A 20,727-nucleotide genomic window follows, 5' to 3' on the forward strand; every position below is an offset into this window, starting at 1 on the left:
CCCCCCCCCCCCCCAAAAAAAGTCACAATTATTCACATCATTAAGTGTTTTAAATAAAATTCAGCAAAAATGAATCCACATTAACACGTTATTTCTTAAAGAAACTCCATTTTAGGGAAATGCACTGTGGCCAACCATGGCTTATCGGGTATGAACATGTCAGTGGCCTCATCGTAGCGCGCACATAAGAACTTGAGAGGGTGGAAGGGGCCAGGAGGTGAAGCCTAAGTAACGGGAATCTGTGCGCGCTGATTGCCAAAGAACGCGCTGCCCGTTAAATTCAACGTAGAAAACCAAGTTTTACAATAGCTTTACGGTTGCGAAACATTAAGTCGTATAAACCTACATGTGGAGCTATTCCCTTTCAAGGATCACTGCTGCGCTACCTGTGAGAAGGCCTTTGCGAACTGAGCGAAATACTGTGAACACTTTTAGGGATCGGTCAGATTCTCTTAAAGTCTACGCAGTTTACCCGGAGTCGTCCTGTCGCAGCTTGCCAAGCAACATATTTAGTTTTGCTGGATGGTGCCTACAGCTGACGGGACCAAACAATAGCCGCGCTCTCGCCAGCGCCTCCGTCAATCAGCACTTCGATCTAGCATTCAGAGAATTCTTCTCTTTACTCGCTCTTCCGCCATCACGTTTCCCATAAAGTTTTACTACAATTACAATTGCTTTATTACAATTGCGTCGTTTGGCAGCGTTCAACTGACATTTCCAAGCGATTTAAATAGCAAAATAAGATGTACTAAGCCAGCATATGAGAATAACTCTGAGGGAGTTTAGTGGGTGGAGTCATAAAGCTCATTCACATATGCACTCCTTCAGGGATATTTGATTTACGAATGAAACATGCACACGAGTGATTTACGAACAAAATTCAAACGAACATGTTATGAATCATGCGCACGCACAATGCAGTAACCGGTTGTGCAATAACATTTAGGATGAAATCCACAAACATTCTACAGCATGCATGAGCCCCAGGTAATATAACCTACATGTAAAATCCATATGTCATCCATCACCATAGAGAAAGGAAAACAACCTTTTGTTGAGTCCACTGAATCATTATTATAGCTGATAATTTTCCAACTTAAACTACAGCTCAGTCCTTGCATTATTTCTAATCTTTTTGTTCATGTCAAGGGTGTGAATAATTATTTCGGAGGGCACTGTAACTGATCTCAAATAAAGGGAACCATTTTTTCATGTGAGGGATGTCTCAATCCATTTGTGCAGATGCCAAATTTGGCCAATCTTCACCCATTTAGGAGGCGTTCTATTTAAGGCTTCATAGCTTCAGATGTGAGCATCAGAGAGACTTGGAAAATGGCTGAAATGAAGCAAGACAATTGTACCATTTACAATACTGGCTGAGATTAGTTTATATTCATAATTTAGGTAGAAATAAAGTGCCACTATGTGGAGATTTGCATGTTAACAATGTAAATGCCTATCCCCACTTTCTATTTGCGTGTTTATTTCTCAAATGGATGGATCAAGATAATAAATGACCACAGAATCTTGAAAGGGGCCTCTTTACTTGTAAAACTAGCGGTAAATTCATACATTTATTCCACAGTTAGTCGCAGATATTGATAGTAGAATGACGTGGTATAATTACACAAGAACTCTTGTGGGTGGGGGGGGTCTTGTTGAATAGACAACTCTTACACTGCAATGGTGGCACTTATAAACTCCGTATTTGGTGTTAGTTGTAGTGTATCATCTATGAATAAAGTGAGAGCAGGAAGTTTGTTGTTTCCATTCATAGTTTGATCACAGGAGCACTGAATGTCTGAGTCAACCAATCTCAGAATGTCGCCGTCCTGGCCAATAGGGGGCTTGTACGAAGGGGTTAATCATTTTAATTTACACTTACTCAATGTCAGTGTTCATAGTGACTCTTACACAGAACCAATCAGAAGCAAAATCAGGTATATTAAAATGGAATGATTGTTAAAAATAAATTGATATCACAGTGTTTGAATGAACTGGATTGAATATTTGCAGATTACTGGAGACATATGCATGAGACCTGCCATTTGTTTTGCAACCAAGTCAACAAGGCAGTCCTGTCTTGTGATAAACAGTGGTTTACATCTACGGCACCCACACACACACACACACACACAAAGGAACAGCAGCACAGGTAACCTGTGTTTTGTAGTTGTCCAATGACCATGATATGCACTTTTATACGTCACTTTGGATAGAAGCGTCTGCTAAATAAATGTAATGTAAATGTAATGTATTAGTATTACACTACACACGACACTGTTCTCTCACCCATTCATCAGAAACACGCCTCTCCCTCTCACCCCCAGCCCCCCCCCCCCGCCCCGACCTGTCAGTGCTTGCTCCTTGTCTGCACACCAACCGCACTGAGCCAGATGAAAACCTTGATTAGAACCAACTTTTCAGAGAATGTCGCTGCGCTCCCCGCTCTCGTCCAAGATCTGTGTATTTGTGTACGGGGTTGCCATGTGAACACAACAGCTGGGCGCTGTCACATTAGTTCCGCGAGTTTTGCTCCCGTACTTTTATCATTTCCTTCTCCGGGGTTTTTTGGGCCGGGGAAAAAAGCTGCATTTTTACTAAAATAGCTAACTTTGAAATGTAAAGCTTAATCGCACAATCAACAAAGAGCGCAATTATCCACATAGAGGCCATGGTCTACATTTGAGGCCATTCCCACAAAACACAGGGCTGGATATATTATCAATAATCAAGAACAGTGTATTTTTTTCCACGTGGATTGTATTCCTCTGACAAATGTGCCCAGAGGAGTTTGGGAGCGTAGAGTTCTGGGTTCAATGAGACCACATCTAAAAACTAGCAAAGAAAAATACTGGGTTAAAAAAAGTCTTGTATACAAACTGTGGTAGTTGAACTCTCAACCGTGTCAAACACCCACATCTACTATAGACAACAGAGTACATTTCCTGCACTGGTATTTGGTCCCATCAATAATTTACCCAAGTAGCATTAATCATTCAGGCTCCATTGTCTGTCTGGAAGATGAACCTTGTGTGGGTGGGAACCAGTAGTAGTGAATTTGATTATCGGTAACAAGATATTTGCCTCTTAATTAACACGGCGGCCGGATTTTCATGCCGCAAAAGGTTTTTAACAAGTTGCCCCTCTGGGGAACCACTTTCACAAATGAGCAAGGGGCAGCCACTTCAAACACGCAGTCGCTGGATTTGGGACTGCCATTCACAATGCATTAGATGTGAGCAAAGTAATCTAAATATGGACCATAATCTGACCTGAAATGCTGCCCACACCCCCACCCCCCCCCCCCCCCCCCCCCCACCCCCACCCCCACCCCCACCCCAGAGTTTCGAGGCGCGGTATATCTGAAAGTGAATAGCGCGAGACCGCTAGGGGGAGGTCATAGGAACGAGACTGATTTAATGTGTCATCACCCAGCGCCCGTCACAAGGACAGAGAACAGGACAGAGACGCTTCGGTTTGCCTTTATTAACCACTTGGGAGAATGACTGGCACAGCACCACCTAGCTGCAGGATCTTTAAATGCATGTTCCAGGGATCGTTGGGTATGGCGAGCATAGCTGCAGTAAGGATAACTGGAGATGATTTTTAATAAGCACAAAGAGACTCCATTGGCAGGGATCACTTAATGATCGAGCCTTTACAAGAGGAAGCCTCGAGGGTCTTTAACTCCTCACAGCAGCATACTAACAGGAACTTCAGAACAAGAAAATATGAGATAATGTGCATCTGTTCAATACAGTCCATCAGCAGGATGCAAGCCCAACCCCTAATACAGGCAGAGAGTGTTTGTCTTTATTATCATTACCATGATTATTTAATTGCCTGGCAGGCATTTAAATTCACTGTGAATTACACAGCATTCGTCTTCTCCAAATAATCTTTTGCTGGATAGGTACTGGAACAATTCAGATCTGATACCAACCTCAAGAGTATATCGGAATAGGCTTAGATGAGAACTGAATGCTAAACCTCCTGGCACCGAGAGCGGTCTACACAAATTTCAGCCGTCAAAAAAGGAACTTGTAACCCATTCCACAGCACAGCCAAACTGAAATACATTGTAACGATTTTGCATGTCATTACACTTTAACTAGTGAAAGTATGCAAGTTAAAAATATGTATGGACAAATTTCATACAATCTAGGCCTATTTGCAAGAAAATTTTCCCTATGATTGGAATGCCAACTTGTATCCCCCCCATATACTCCCCGTATACTCATTTGGACTAATCACGGTTTTCTTAGACCTATCCACCACTCGCAGGTGTTTGCGTTAAGCATTTCATAGCATGCACATTTGTTTGCGTGGTACATATTAACCTTTCACACTGCTCATATAAATCACTTGGTGATAAGCATGCGCTGTCGCGTGCTTGAATTTATATACAATTTACTGTCCCTCTGATGTCTCTCTCTCTACTGCAGCTGTGCCTGGCGGACTTTGGTATGAGTGTGTTGGAAACAACGTGTTCCATACCACCCAACTGTGCAAAAACCCACGGTTGAAATGATAAAAAAGTGTCACGAAATCCACCATTCATACACTGACAATAGGCACCCACTTCACTCCACAGTGGGTCGGGATCTCAGTAAACACGTGACTTATAACCACACGGTGAACTGAACTGTAGCACACCTATTTTGAAACACGCATGTGCTTATCGTTGTTATTTATGGAAATACCTAACCCTAAGTGCACACACGAAGGATACAAAAGGATAATCACTCCATTGCCCATCGTTCTTTCCGTAAAAGAGGATAAGCACATTTGTGTTTAAAAACAGGTGTGGCCTACAGTTCACTGTGTGGTTCTAAATCACATTTTTATAGAGATCCAGACCCACTGTGTGGTAATAAATCAGGATTTTATGGAGATCATGGCCCACCGTGGCATATAGGTGGGTACCCATTTTCAGCACAAGAATGGTGGACTTCGTAACACCTTTCCACCATTTTAGCCGTGGATTGTTTCACAGTTGGGTGTCCACACATACCTTCGCACAAACGTGCGGCCAGAGGATAAGCAGAAATCCTCCATGCAGATGACATGAAAACACACACACTATGTTCATGCACTATATTCACATTACGAATCAACACTCTCTGCACTAATACACCACACGTGATTGCTGCTTCCTGCTTTCCTAATACATTCATTTATTTATTGCTGTGCTATGGCAATGCCCTAGGCTTTCTTCTCCAACCTCCATTTTCATTGCTCATTAAGGGGCCCTGATGTCCCCTGGTTGGTTCTTATGCCCTATCTTCTAGCACAGCCATGAATGGGAGAGGTGAGCACAGGAGAAACAAATGCAGCTGGCCTGCAAAGAAGACAAGGACTTTTCATTTTACCAAACAAGATGTTTTAAATATAAAACGTTCTATGCATAACTGACTAGCAAACTTCGCATTTAGCAAATTGTTGCAATATTGACCAATGCCATTCTGACCAATCAGTGTAGCATAATTTAAATATTATCAGCCTTCAAAACTTTTTTATAAAATGTCCTCTAAGCTATGTTATCTTTGAGAATATTAGCGTCCTAAGCAGAAATTTGAAACGCTGCCTTCACCTGAGTGCCTTTATGAAAATTGCCTGAGAACTACATTCTTGACTCTGCTGGTGATTTCTCAGTTGTCCTTCATACAAGTGGGAATCAATTACATTTCTTTTTTTAAATCTTCCTGAAGTTAGCAGACACGTAACATTCAGAAGATTGATACAATGTCTTAAAAGGCACACCCTTGATGTGTGATAAATACTCAATTTCCATGAGCTATGGCAAGAAGTAGTGTATTAAGTGCTCTCAACAATCTATTCAAATGTGACTTGTTAAACCAGGGGGGGGGGGGAAGATCACTGTCCCCACCTTCCACCAGTTTCAGTACAAGAGATAAAAGTTAGGCTAATTGTTTATCACCAATGGTCCTGTAAACAGGGTATGAATTGAACACTCACCACCAGCCAAATGCTGGTAAAATGTTGATTGTGGCCAGTAAGACTTTTCTACTCTAGAAGCTACTTTGGCAGGTAACCAACCAGTTACTGTTACATTGTAAAAGGTAATGTGGCTGATACAATGTTGAAAACGCCTGGTGATTTCGGGGAATCCACAAGGCACTCTGACCAGTGGGTGAAAAAGAATATTTCATGCCCTGCCTGTAAACCTAAAATTTTGCTTTGATCAAAACTCCTGTTGATTTGCCTGGTAGATTTGCCTATTTTGACTTATAGGCCTAGTATCTAACTTCAATAATCCATGCCTGTTGTACAGCACACAGGGCACATCTCAGGCGTTGGAGAGCAAATATAGCAGTGCTCAAAATGTATTAGTAAATCGTATTCCGTTTCAGCTGATGAACCACAAAGGTCTATAAGGGTCATACGTGGTTCAAATATTATTCATTCATAATTTGATTGCAATTACTGGTCAAATTGGAATCGAAAGTGTCTAAATTTTTATGTGTAACTGTCGAGCTACACAACTACAACTGCAGACGAGTGGTTACAAAAGAATGACGAAAGCAAATGTTTACATGCACAGATGACAGCGACATTTCACTTAGTGCGCAAGTTAGGTGTGGTTAGCTACAGTCTTATTCGTTTCCCGTACCAACTCATTTACTTCTGGGTTTCACTTTGGAATCGCGATCCCAAACGTTTTTTATCTAAACATAATATCTTATAAATAAGATACCATAAATATTTGACCAAATGAATGGTGAAGATTGAATATGTAATGGTCTTTCAATTGCAATTCATCAGGATAAATCACCTCCACGAATAAACGATTAATCTACCTGTGTTTTAATTTTAAATTGAAAGTAATCATAAAAATAGGTTGTTTTAACTTTTGAGTTGAATTATCCACAAAATACAGCAAAAACTGAAATGTTAGCCAGTGTGTAAAGAAGGACAAGTTTTCAAGAACTACCAAGCTATCCAACGTAACTAATGGCTAGTAATGCAACATGCTAAAAGAGTCGGGAGTGTCGCCCCATTTATATCACGTCAATGCCCAGTGGGGATTTAAACACTGACACTGTGTTAAAACCGCAGCTAAGTTTGTTAAAACGAATTTCAAATCTAGCTAGCTGATATATGGCTAAGTTTGGATGCCGAAGAAAGCATTAGTTAGCAGCAGGTTAACCAAGTTAGAAAACTAACGTTAGCTGTACAACTACACAAACCACCAAAGAGATGTTTATTAGGCTAGCTAGCTACGTAAGGTTGGCCAACGTCAACTGTAAGCTAGCGTTAGTTACGCAGCTAGTTTTCCCCGGCTAGCTAGCTACGATTTCTTTAGCTAACTAACGTTAGTTTATGTTCATTTATAGCTAGCTAGACACGTTAGAAAGAGGAACCGAAAACTCAGATAACATCTGCAAATCATAACTAGCCAACGTTAACGTCGCTGTCGAACTACAGAGGTAACGTTAGTTGAAACTATACGGTAACAATCTTAGCTACTGGTTTTGTGGTTGGTTTGTTAGACACTTTTTTTCTGTGCGGCCAAAAACCCGTTCTCGGTCCGTTGCTGATCAACTTTGTATTTCAGGTTGGCTAACTTATTTAGAGATGGTGAATTGGGAATTAAGCAAGAAATTATAACTAGCTATTCATAAATTTCCAAAGAGTAACAGAATAATAGAATAGTAAAGCATTGGTCTCAATAAAGATATATTCACCTTTGCCTTCTCTTTAGTTCGGCCCTGGCTGTCCTTTCTCTCACACACTCACTTTTCCCGTTGCTGCTGCTGCTGTTGCTGCGTGTTGCTCCCGTTGGTAACTGTCTCCACGACTACAGTCACTATGGCGCGTGAGGGTCTCGAGGCAACTGTTGCTATCCTTTTCTGCTACGTCATCGTCTAAAAAAAGTAAAAAAATAAATTAAAGCCTGTCCCTCCCTCAACCTCCCGCCCTCTCCACCTTTTCCAGCTCGCTCGAACGTGGAACGCGGGCTGCGCAGCGGGAATCTCTTGACAGTGAACTCCTAAAGGTGCAGTGTGTAGACCTACATAGGTCATGCAAATAACATTTTTTATTCTTCCCCATCGATATAGGTGGTCACTTCCTCGGTGCCCTAATAACTACTGTCCTGTATCTTATTAGCTTAGTTTACCTGGAACCCGTTCAGCTCTGTTCTGCACAAATTGGAGAGGTGAAGGGGTCTTTCGTTGACTAAACAGCTGGTTTAGCATTCAGCCACAAGCTTGACTCAAAATGCAACTGTGTATTGAGTTAGCATTTTCCAATAAGACTCACATGAACACAACCTGTCAGAGCTGCTGTTTATGGAATATTGCGCAAACTGGCACATAAGGCTAGTCTAAACTCCAAGTGCCCCATCTCTATCACATTATGAGTATGAGAATGAACCTGCAAGTGAGGCTAGGCTATTGCCGTTTTTTAAAAAAGGTGTTAGACTACAGTAATGGAGGGTTGCAGTGTCTCACGTTGTTTGCTATAATTCAGCATTTAAGTAATTAGTTTAAGTCATTGATTAGTTAAGTCATTGTGTGGGCACTTTATACTTTGTCCACACACCTTGTTTCCAAGGATTAAATTGTCTGCTGATTGGAAGGAAAGAAGGCTGAAAACCCTGCAGCCCTCCAGGACATAATGTAATTAATTTACCGCATGATAAATGTGTGTTTTGCTAATTTATTTTACATCAATTTCATTTGTAATTAAGTCTTTGTGCACAAATTAATTGATCACCTGTATATCCAACCCTCCTTGCCATTTTAAACGTGAAAATCAGGCTTGACTGCAGTTTTTCTGTTTGCATTTTTCAATCTAATCTGTTAAGTCTGTCTCAAATAATTCTGGCAGGTGCACAAACAATACGTGTTATTATTTATTAATTGGCTGATGATCTTAACAAATAGTAATCTATCTTCTGACCTGGCACAATTCCTCCCACTATTATTCAGTTATTTACCGCTTCTCATTCCTTTCAAATTTGATGCAATAATGCTTTTTTAAGAAAAAAATATTTTGAATATATATCTATATGTTTATACATGTAATTTAATTTACACTTAAGAGGGAAATGAGGGTTGGACTCTCTTAATGACTGCAAAGAGTCAGACAAGTTTGAAAATTGTCTTGCACAGACTGTTCCCATGTGTACTAATGCTGGGGTTCCCAAACTTTTTCTCCTCAAAGCTTTCTAAAATGACCATCCTGTGGACTGCCATCTCAGTAAAATGGCTAAAATCTGATACCATTATCCAACACACGCTATAGACAGCACATTATTAATGCATGTCTATATCATGCATTGTGTTATGGATTTATACAAGCCATTTAGCTATTTAGTTCAAAATAGTGATTTCTGTATTTTCAAGCATATGTAAACCAGAAAAGTGTCTTACAACATTTGCTCAACTTGATCCGCAGAGATGCCTGCCCCCTACTGGTCAACCAGTGGGAATTTGCAGAACTGTGTGGTTTTCCCAAGATCTCCCATGAGAAGATGACTCTTAAAATGGGAATGCTACAGGAAAGCCAAGCTAACTGTAATATTTACAGTGTCTTATGTGATTTATGTCACACAGTGAACAGTCATCATGTGTAGGCTTAGACTGCACCGCTAAGCAACTGACCAATGCTCATTTTAGCGAAAGAATGAGATGTCAAAAACATATCAGGTGAATTAACTAGCAATGATTCAAGATTTCAGACCTGCCAGACACTAGGATTGGGACAGTCTCACATTAAACAGCATCTGCAAGCTGGTGCAAAGTAACAGCTTTAATACTTGTATGGATTCCAGAGGTGGTCTCTTGCAACGATAACCTTTGAATTGCTGGATTGCTAGTTATTAACTAATGGAAGCAAACAATGTCAAAATTACCTGTGTCCTGTACAATGAACACCATGCTTCTACTGCAAAGTTATGTTAAAGGTTTATTAATAGTAGTTTGATTTAGTGTAAGTCCTGTGTTTTGTTTTTTTGGCATTCAGTATACAGTATATATAATTTTTGTTTTTGTTGGTTTGTGATGCTTTCTTCACTTGACACAGTTTTGAACATTCTAAATTCCACCCATAGGTTGTTGTCATCCTGAATATTGCTCACTAAGCAGAGTGATTTCTTCTCTCAGTCACACGGAACACTTATATGATTTTTTGGCACAAATGTGTCAAGAGGAGAACCTGGACTAGATTCATTGAAATTAACAAAAAATAAATTAGTTGTACCACAATTGTGTGAAATTGCAAAGAAATAAGACTACATTTGGAGGCATGAATAACAATGATGGCTTATTGTTTATTTGCTAACTCTTGCAATGAGGGGGAGTTATAATGTGCCTCTACTAGAATATGCTGCATCATCTTAATGGTATAATTTATTTTCACTGCCAGGGAGTGAAGATACTGTATCTATTGTAAAACTTTAGTGATAAACAGTCTCTGCCAAAATCATGATTCAGCTGTACTTTGCACTATTGACCTTGTTGCAGGATGTTTAGAATTGTACAGTGTGGCTGGTTTTTAACTGTGAGGAGAGAAGTTAATAAAACACCTTTTTGTTATTTCAAGCATATTAATGTATATTTATATATGTGTGTCATTTATATTTAAGTGTTAAGCAGATGATGTTATCCAGAATTACTTTTAAACATGTATACATAAAGGTTTAGGCAAACATGGGTTTTGGCTGATTTATAAAATTACATTTCTGCATTTATGTTAGAAACTTCTTATATGAGTCATGCATGTGCCTTCACTAACACTGACAAACACAAGGGAAAGTGTGGGAGGAAATATATTTAAATAGGCCTACAGTTCCGTGGGTGAGCCTATACTCTCTTTAGGGTGATAAGAAGAGGAAACTACATAGTCTGAGTTTAAAATCATTATTGATACTGATCGTTTGCAACATGTAAAAGCAACGCAACAAAAGTAGATCCTACAGAGTTGCCTATAACAAATACAGAGTTTACCTATAATGAACTTTTAACAGTTAATTATAATATTAATTAATTTGGAACCACTGAGTTTATTCATTCCAAAGGTTGTAAATCGTACTGAATTAAGTAAATACACACTAAACGGGCCTATGTGGTAGCCCACTCAAGCATGCAATAAGGCGGGAGTGAGTTATCTTGTATCCAATAAAAAACCTCTATATAAGCAAAAGACACTTCCTTCCCTTGGTATCTCACGGCTACGTCACGTGGCTGTTCCTCTAGTTCTGCCAAGCGAAAGTGGATGCAGAGCGCTATTCGTCGGTGTTCTTTCATGACATTGAATGTTTATTTTGAATTATTATATGCGTTTCGATTTATATGCTTATCGAGAATTTGATTTATATTTACGAAAGTGTTGCATTATCACTGTATCTGGATCGCTCAAAACTGCCACAGCTGTCTGCTCTGGGAAGAAAGCGAAGAAAGCGGTGCTCAGAAACGCTATGCCCGTGTGAACAAGAGAACCGGAATCTCTGATGTTTAAGAGGGATAGGATAATAAACGTCATAACTCGGTCAGTATTGCACGATTTAGAGTGTGAATTGCTGCACGGTCAAGGAAAGCACGGCTGTTCGTTGCGTTTTCCAGTAGGGCATTTTTCAAACGACCGCACAGTGCAACAGTAGCCTACACACATTACTCAAAGCGGCCTTGTGACCGCAAGTCAAGGCTGTTTGGACTTGATAGCAGAGCATGTTTTGTGCATAGTAATAAAAATGAACCATTACAGTGGAGCTATTTATCTGTCTTGTGATCCTGCATGTTTTAAAATCAAGGAGATGCATATGTCTCTAAACCTTCTTGGTTTAAATGATTTAATTTAGCAGAAGATTTGACTTTTTCTGCCTTATAAAATGATACGTACTTTTCGTCACTTTTGAGAAATTCATCTAAGCATTATTTTGTTTCTTCAAAGCAGAGGCAATATTTATATGGCTTTTGAACAAACCAATGTTTATGAACTGTGATGCATTTGCTTAAGTGTGAAAAGAAAAAATGACTGTCTTTTTGGTCTTATTTTTGCTATTCCTTTCTTGCAGAGTGCTCTTATGCAAGCTTACTGTTGATGAGCAGAGTGGACCAACAGATGGACCCTTTCAGGAGCCAACAGCTTGTGTTTCATTAAGGCACCAAAAAGCACTGTGCTTGGGGTAGAAGAGTTGCATGGAGTATAGGCAGGGCGAATATTGCTAGGAAACTTTTAGTCCTAACCAAAAGAAGAATATCTGTAGGCTTCGACACAAAGTTGGGGTAAGCCTCTTGTATGAAAGGTAAGATGTCTCAAGATCTGATGGAATCAGATTATTTGCCCCCAGTGAGAGCAGATCAAATTAAAACAGAAAGAGAAGATGAAGAGTACTTCCTGGTTGAGCAACTCTCCAGTCAGAGTTGGGATTCGGCAGACGATGAACCCAATGCATGTTTCGACACGGACGAGGAAGACTCTTACTTGAAGCTTTGTTCTGACCAAATAAAAATTGAGAATGATGAACTGGAACGTGCAGGATCTGAACAACATTTTATGGAAGGACCCGACAAATGTACTGACTCACCAGAAAACACAACAGCGGACAAATCCCGTAGAAGAGATCTCACAGAGTCGGAGGCTGAGCAGTCTAACGGACTGCAAAGTCAGGCTGGAATCAAATGGTCGTGCCTGCGGTGCAATATGACGTTCGCTGATGGAAGCTACCTGAAGACCCACGAGGAAACTCACAAAGCCGGGAAAGCGTACTCCTGTCCCGACTGCGGGAAGGGTTTCAATCACATAAGCAACATGAAAAGACACCAGCTCATCCACAGAGATGAAAAGCCGCACTACTGTGCGGAATGCGGGAAGGGCTTCAACAGATTGAGTAGCTTAAAGGTGCACAAGCTTAATCACACAGGGGAGAAATTATTTACATGCTCAGAGTGCGGAAAGAGTTACAGTATAATGAAATACTTGAAACTGCATCAGCGAACACACTCTGGCGAGAGACCCTTCCCTTGCACCGAGTGTGGAAAGAGTTTTGGTCGTTTTAATAACTTGAAAAGACATCAGCTGATTCACACTGGGGAGAAGCCCTTCTCTTGCCCTGATTGTGAGAAGAGTTTCAATCAGTTAAGTAGCTTGAAAACCCATCGACTCATTCACACAGGGGAGAGAATGTTTTCCTGCACAGAGTGTGGCAAGCGCTTTACTCATTTAAGGAACTTGAAAGACCACCTTCAGATCCACAAAGGGGAGAAGCCGTACTCGTGCACGGAGTGCGGAAAGTGCTTCAATCGATTGGACAACTTCAAATCGCACAAGCTAATTCACACGGGGGAGCGGCCGTTCTCTTGCACGGAATGCGAAAAGAGTTTCAACAAGTTGAGTAGCTTGAAAAGGCATCGCGTCACTCACACGGGAGAGAAAATGTATTCTTGTCCAGACTGTGAGAAGAGGTTCAGTCAGCTGAGTAGCTTGAAAAGACATTGCCTTATTCATAGGAGAGAAATTGCATTCTTGCACCGTGTGTGGGAAGAGCTGCAATCGGTTAAGTAACGTGAAGGGGGAAGAAATGCCTGCTTGTTGACAAAGGATAGATATTTTCAGTGGATTTTGATAGCATGCGTAAAGCAGGGTGCAAAGAGGGAAGTGAACCAAATTTTCAACAAACACCTGGGCTTCTTCCCGAGACTGCCTCTCCCCTGAGTCTGTTGCTCAGTATTTTTATGATTATGCAATTCATATGCCTTTGGTTACAATACAACTGTGGTGTACCCAATTTATATTAACCCATGCGCTATGATGTTTGGTGTCATAAATGGGGAGAGGCAGCATGAAATGACTTGGTATGGTAATCACGAAAAATGATAATAGTGGATTTAATGGTATCAGGATCGTCATATGATATCAGTTTGTGAGGTAAATTTTAATTTAAATTAAAAATGTAAAATTACTTATTTTTGAGTTTATAAAAATGTGTTGTTCTGGAATCAATCAATATTTTTATTAATACTTTGCTACCATAGGAATCCTTGGTCATCAAAAGTGATTTGTTTAAAACTGGAAGAGAAGGATAATACTTTCTTAACACTTATGAATGTAACATATTTGCAATGCAGGCAATGGTTTGTGGACCCTTTATTTAAATTTGGGGGAGATATTGGTTATCTCAATATGTATGGGATGACAATGAAGCTTTTCATTACAGCTTTAATTTGAATAAAGTAAATGGGCAGTTATTTTGACTTTTGAGCACTCAAGAATGTCAGAACCCGCCAAGTTAAGTTGCTGTAACATGACACTTTCATTATTGTGCCCTCTTGAGGGGGTCTACTGTTAGCCTATTACTCGCTAAGGTATCTTGCATACATACAGAACCGTAAAGAAACAAAAAAAGTCAGCTCTTTCAGGTGAGAATGGATAAGGTTAGCATGCGTCATCTCAGACACCCATAGGTGGCTCTGGTGGAACCAAAGAACTTCTCCACTAACCATAATATTTATTGTGGGGGGGGTGGGCGGGGGTAGGGGCTGGGGAGCAAATGTGCCCCCACCCACCCCCTCCAATATCAAACTCACTCCTACGCCCCTGCCTGTAGGCTGTCATTTGAACCCTAATCTGGCACACCTGATTCTACTAATTAAAGCAGTAAAATGACGAGAGAAGATGGTAGGGAGGACGCCATTTACATTACATTGCAAGCACGTAGCAGATGCTCTCATATCTAGAGCGATGTAAAAAAATGTGGGCAACATCACTGTCACTCAGGACTGTGGAAATATGGTGTCACAACAAGGCACAGAGGCAAACTTTTAATCAGTACTTAATGTAAACCTAATAAAAAAATGTGCATTGTAACAATAGAAGGTACGACTAGACAGGTAACCATTATTTACACAGGTGTACCTATAACATCCAAGTGGAAATCCAGAGAAAGAAAGGATATCTAAATGGAGTAGAGGGGGCCTTGATTTCACAGTGTTCAGATGGGGCCTATGGCTCTCCAGAACCAGGGTGGGGGGATCCCTGCTTTACAGTACCAAAAAGGTGATGACACTGATCTGTTTAGCCTCTGAGATGGTGGGAGCTGTTTTCATTTGTAAGCTGCAACAGAAAAGCCTACCGTTTCATCACGACTGAGCATCTTGCTGGAGAAGTGTAGCCTTCCAATCAGTCCCTACAGTTCTCAGCATTACCATGAAGCAGAGGTGAAAAGTTCAGGGGGTCAAAAAAAGAAAAGTCCTGATGTGTGTTTCTTCCACCATGAACTCAGCCAGCTGATCTCACTGACTAATTAGTTCTACCTCCTGGCTGATGAATTGTGCTAATTATCAAATCCAGGTGATTGTACCAAAAACTGGGGAGAACTTTTACTTTCTGAACATGGATTTTCCACTGCTGCCATGAAGTGCTGTCTACATGAAGCAGTTGATGTTCGGTGGCTTAGAATTAGAACAGGGATAGGTAATTCAGGCTCTGGAGTGCTAGAGAATTGTTACTGTATTTTATTTAATTATTTTTGCTGCATTCAATGCCCTAACTACATAATTATATGAATTATTGTGCTTGCTGACCACAGGTTACCATATACTAGTTGTACTCAGTATTTCATTTTTCAGACTGAATATTTAGGCTCCCTATCGCTAATTGAACAAGACCCAGAAACTTCTAGAACAGTGGTCTCCAACCCTGGTCCTGGAGAGCTACAGGGTCTGCTGGTTTTCATAGTGACTCTGCACTTCATGAATCAATTAGAGCAGTTGATTACACAGTTAACTCAACTCACCTGGTGTCTTGGGTCTCAAGCGGATGCTGATTTTAAGGTAAAAACAATAACCAGCAGACCCTAGTGCTCTCCAGGACCAGGGTTGGAGAACACTGCTCTAGAACTTCAGAACCAGGGTCTCGGGGCCTTCCCCATGGTTTAGAACACCATCGAGTGAAAGTCAGAGAATTCAGAATTTGACTTTGATAATCTTACAGGTGGCACTGCATCCGAAGGACTTCCTGTCACCCCAGAAGGGTATTGTCAGAATATATTGCTTCGCGGTCATCTGGAGCAGAACAAAATGACCGACAGCTGCTGGAGTAACCACCCAACCCGTGATGGGTGACCAAACTGTGTGCATGATAATGTAGTTTACTCAATGTCCAATAGGTGGTGTCATAGCTTTGGAAATCAGTGCATCACATCAAGAGGTATTGGCTATTGAGTTACATTTTCTACTGTACCATCACATACTTGTCTGTCAGGTTAAGCCTAATTTTTTTAAACATTCATTTTAGTCATTACATTTCCTCAAAACTACACTATTACCTTTGTTTGGGGATTGGAAATAAAATGTAATTGGACATGGTAAGGTAAATATTTTCAAGATCTGTATGTCTGGTTTTTAGCATAAATGTAATACTGTTTAGACAAAATTGAAAACCTTGAGTAGCTACCTACAGCACGTGATGTGGCTTCCCAAGACAAGAGTTAGGGAGTACTTCCTGTAGGTATTCAGCAGTGATGAGTCCTACCTGGCTGGTTCAGGACCAAGGATGCAACTGCATTGTAAGACACAGCTAAGCACACAGCTCATTTATCAACAAAGCCTGACAGACTGTTATCAAAATCGCAAATATGTTGGAATAAGTAAATGTTGCCATATTGTAATGTAATTATGAACATCTCACAAGAGCAGCAGCATTGTGTTTTGCTATATATATATTTAACTAATTCCCTCGCGCTAATTGCATTAGTTAAATGTGTATCTGCAAAAGATCACAACAGCGTAGTTTCCTATTGCTATTCGCATGTCCGTGATGCAACTTTGTCATATTGCTAACAACTAGCATCCCTTTCAAAATAACGGAATGAATAACACCTGTTAGGGGAATATCACGTGACGAAACATAAACGTCTAATCCTGGAAAATGAGCCAAAATTGCGATTTTAAGCCGGGCACCCACCGCACGCGTCGCGTATGCGTCGCGTAAACAGCAGGGCGAAGCAGCACGGCGCGACGCGTAGGGTGTCTCCACTGGTTCCGTTTGTGTCGCGCAAAGGCTTGCGTAAAAGCTATATATTCCTAGTAGCTCTCGCAGTCTGCAGTGGGCTTTTACATCGTGTATTTCACGTTTGTTCACGACTGTTGATTATGGGTTAAGTGAATACTTTGGTGAGAGACCTTTTTCAGTTTGTTAATTTGGTAATATTTCGTTAACTCGTAAATACGTGAGAAAGTAAACGCTTTCAAGAAGTACCATAAACTTAAATCGCAACGTAGCCTGCATAACAATCAATCTCAAACTGTATTAATTTATTTGCTTGGTTAACAAGCGTGCCAATTTCATGAAGAATATGTAATGATCATAATAATAATAAATAATCCGTAATCAACCATTGGGAATTCCCGTGTTGTTTTGCCATTCACGTCAAAACATTTATAGGATCAGATTTAGTAAAATCAGCTAATCATGAAAAAGTCAGTAACAGTTTTAATCTTGAAGGGATATGAACACCACAACGCCATGAACACCGGAAGCTTTGAAGTACAAGTGCAATAAAGGCTTGCTTACAACTTCATTTATAAAATAGGTGCATTTTCATCGGCAAGACCACTAAATAATCTGATTTTTTTAAAGCTCTGTGGATTATCTGATTTTTATTAACAAGCCCTTTTTGAAAGCACGGCGAACGAAGACATCGGAGAAGTCAAATAGGCTGAGCAATGGTTGGTTAAAAACTATCTTCCAATACTCGAGCTAACAAACCGCTGCTCGGTGCATTCCCTTTTACGTCACTCAATAGCCTACGTCTTTCTGTGGTGTATTTTCAAATTTACCCCACCCCCTCCGCAAAATAAGACAGCGAAACTAAGTTTGCCTTTTCCCCAGGTTCCAGTTATTTATTTATTTATTTTTACAAAACGAAAAGGCTTGTATTTTTTTTTTTTTTTTTGGTGCTTATAAAATATCTGGGAGGTAACTAGGGACACACCCCCAGTAATATAAGGATGAAATATAAATCAGAGCATGTATACCTAGCATTTTAGAGCATATTTCTGTGTATAAACAGGCCACCGTGACGCGCGACAAGCCGAAAAAATAGAACAGAAGCGAAAAACTACGCTTCAGTTCGCTTGTGTCGCGCGAGCTTCGCAGCCGGTACGCGACGCGTTCGCATCTGGTGGAGACGACGTCGCCCGCTGCCGTTGTAATAACAGTACTTCAACTACGCTTCAGTTACGCGCGTAATACGCGCGTAGTGCGCTCGCGGCCGATACGCGTGCGGTGGGTGCCCGGCTTTAGTTGCACCTCCAGCGTCAATTTGTCCTATCGTGTTATCTGCGCACCTTCGCTGGTTCTGTTTTGACTTGATACTAATTTTCCTTCTGATTAGGCTACGTTCCAGGTAAGAACTTTAAAGTAAACTTATAAAATATAACTTGCTAGCACATTCCTTGCGTAAAAGTGCCCATCCGACACAATGTCGTATGTCCCTCATACAGCATGGCTAAAGCCGGGCACCCACCGCACGCGTCGCGTATGCGTCGCGTAAACAGCACGGCGAAGCAGCACGACGCGGCGCGTAGGGTGTCTCCACTGGTTCCGTTTGTGTCGCGCAAAGGCTTGCGTAAAAGCTATATATTCCTAGTAGCTCTCGCAGTCTACAGTGGGATTACATCGTGTATTTCATGTTTGTTCAGGACTGTTGATTATGGGTTAAGTGAATACTTTGGTGAGAGACCTTTTTCAGTTTGTTAATTTGGTAATATTTCGTTAACTCGTAAATACGTGAGAAAGTAAACGCTTTCAAGAATTACCATAAACTTAAATCGCAACGTAGCCTGCATAACAATCAATCTCAAACTGTATTAATTTATTTGCTTGGTTAACAAGCGTGCCAATTTCATGAAGAATATGTAATGATCATAATAATAATAAATAATCCGTAATCAACCATTGGGAATTCCCGTGTTGTCTTGTCATTCACGTCAAAACATTTATAGGATCATATTTAGTAAAATCAGCTAATCATGAAAAAGACAGTAACAGTTTAATCTTGAAGAGATATGAACACCACAACGCCATGAACACCGGAAGCTTTGAAGTACAAGTGCGATAGGCTACGTCTTTCTGTGGTGTATTTTCAAATTTACCCCACCCCCTCCGCAAAATAAGACAGCGAAACTAAAGTTTGCCTTTTCCCCAGGTTCCAGTTATTTATTTATTTATTTTTACAAAACGAAAAGGCTTGTATTTTTTTTTTGGTGCTTATAAAATATCTGGGAGGTAACTAGGGACACACCCCCAGTAATATAAGGATGAAATATAAATCAGAGCATGTATACCTAGCATTTTAGAGCATATTTCTGTGTATAAACAGGCCATCGTGACGCGCGACAAGCCGAAAAAATAGAACTGAAGCGAAAAACTACGCTTCAGTTCGCTTGTGTCGCGCGAGCTTCGCAGCCGGTACGCGACGCGTTCGCATCTGGTGGAGACGACGTCGCCCGCTGCCGTTGTAATAACAGTACTTCAACTACGCTTCAGTTACGCGCGTAATACGCGCGTAGTGCGCTCGCGGCCGATACGCGTGCGGTGGGTGCCCGGCTTAATACAAATATGTTTGCTAGTTTGCGTCTTGCGTCTATTCTTGCTCTAATTGGAAACTTTTTAAGTGGTCTCGTCGCGGTTTCGGTTGTTCAACTTTCGTGTGTTTCGGCATTGCCTTCAAGTATTTTTGTATGCAGACTGGTATTGAAACAATCGACACCGATAGTGACCTACAATGACTATTTAAATTGTGATTTCGAACATTTGAATATTGTATCCAAGTACTAAACGGATATCTGCTGAAAAATCCAACTCAAACCAGGTTGTTTGCGCTGTGTGTTCAACAACTTTGGCCACCAGTTTGACCAGCCATAGACCAGCTATGACCGCAACCAACATAGACCAACATATAATCCCAGATAATTTTCCTGGTCACGAGAGCAGTGTTGAGATTGTGTGATTTCACATTTTAACGAAGATAAAATATGGGTGATAAACCATAATTTACATCCCCCACATTTTCAATAAGTATAGCATATTTCCAAACAGTATTGAATCTTCAAGTAGAAAACAAAGGCATCATCAAAAGTGAATAAATAAAGTGGGGAAAAAAAGTGTCACAATTTGCATACGTTTAAAAATAAAAATTGGATGCTCAGGGGAGAAAGTTATAATTTTGGCTTTTTTTCCAGGGTTTCCAGGTAAAATTAAATGTGGCTTTGAATGCCACATCGTTTGGTTTCTGGTCCAGAAATTTGCTGCTATGTATATGGTATTCACCAAGATACTTTATTGCATTAAACTATTATATTTCATTATTAGAAAGGTCATCTTTCTTTACTCCGAAACCTACGTGTTCAAATGTTGAATTAAAAGGCATACAGTTATTATAAACACAGCGCATTATATCAGCCCAAAACCTTCGGATATAATTGCTGTAACTCCACCTATGCTGGAGCCGACTCCGTTGACTGTTTTATGTCGAAATAGGCTAACCTACTGTGCTACACTTTTACCCTTGTGTAACATGCCACAATAAAATAATGCATTTATGACACATCAAAACATAGTCCCTAGGGGTGTTTAAATTATATCGATAATAGTTCCCACTTCTGCTAGACTGCTTCTAATTCTGGAATTAATCGTATCTGTTTCTACGGAGATACCACGGAAAGTGCGCTTCATTAAATTATGTTGAAATTT

General features: G+C 40.5%; 1 protein-coding gene and 1 long non-coding RNA gene across 4 annotated transcripts in view; one reads left to right on the top strand and one right to left on the bottom strand.

The window, feature by feature from the left end:
• Window positions 1-8,349, bottom strand: part of LOC135256787 (DNA-binding protein RFX2-like) — a 43,864-nt gene extending 35,515 nt beyond the window's left edge. Inside the window, exons 1-2 of one of the 2 annotated variants that reach the window (XM_064338927.1) lie at window positions 8,147-8,349; window positions 7,765-7,892 (exon numbers count right to left, since the gene is read on the bottom strand). In XM_064338927.1, coding sequence (XP_064194997.1) covers window position 7,765 — 1 coding nt within the window. In that variant the 5' untranslated portion in view covers window positions 7,766-7,892; window positions 8,147-8,349. Of the gene's footprint in view, window positions 1-7,712; window positions 7,893-8,146 lie in introns of both variants that reach the window. The other variant, XM_064338928.1, reaches the window with a different exon arrangement.
• Window positions 8,350-11,202: 2,853 nt separating this feature from the next.
• Window positions 11,203-16,694, top strand: LOC135256790 (uncharacterized). 2 transcript variants are annotated; one of them, XR_010330524.1, is made up of 3 exons: window positions 11,203-11,520; window positions 12,047-15,444; window positions 15,964-16,694. It is a non-coding gene; the product is annotated as an uncharacterized LOC135256790 (long non-coding RNA). The 2 variants fall into 2 exon arrangements; XR_010330523.1 differs by having other exon boundaries at window positions 12,047-16,694.
• Window positions 16,695-20,727: the final 4,033 nt, after the last annotated feature.

The sequence above is a fragment of the Anguilla rostrata genome, chromosome 6 (genome assembly GCF_018555375.3).
Source record: "Anguilla rostrata isolate EN2019 chromosome 6, ASM1855537v3, whole genome shotgun sequence".
Taxonomy (NCBI): Eukaryota; Metazoa; Chordata; class Actinopteri; order Anguilliformes; family Anguillidae; genus Anguilla; species Anguilla rostrata.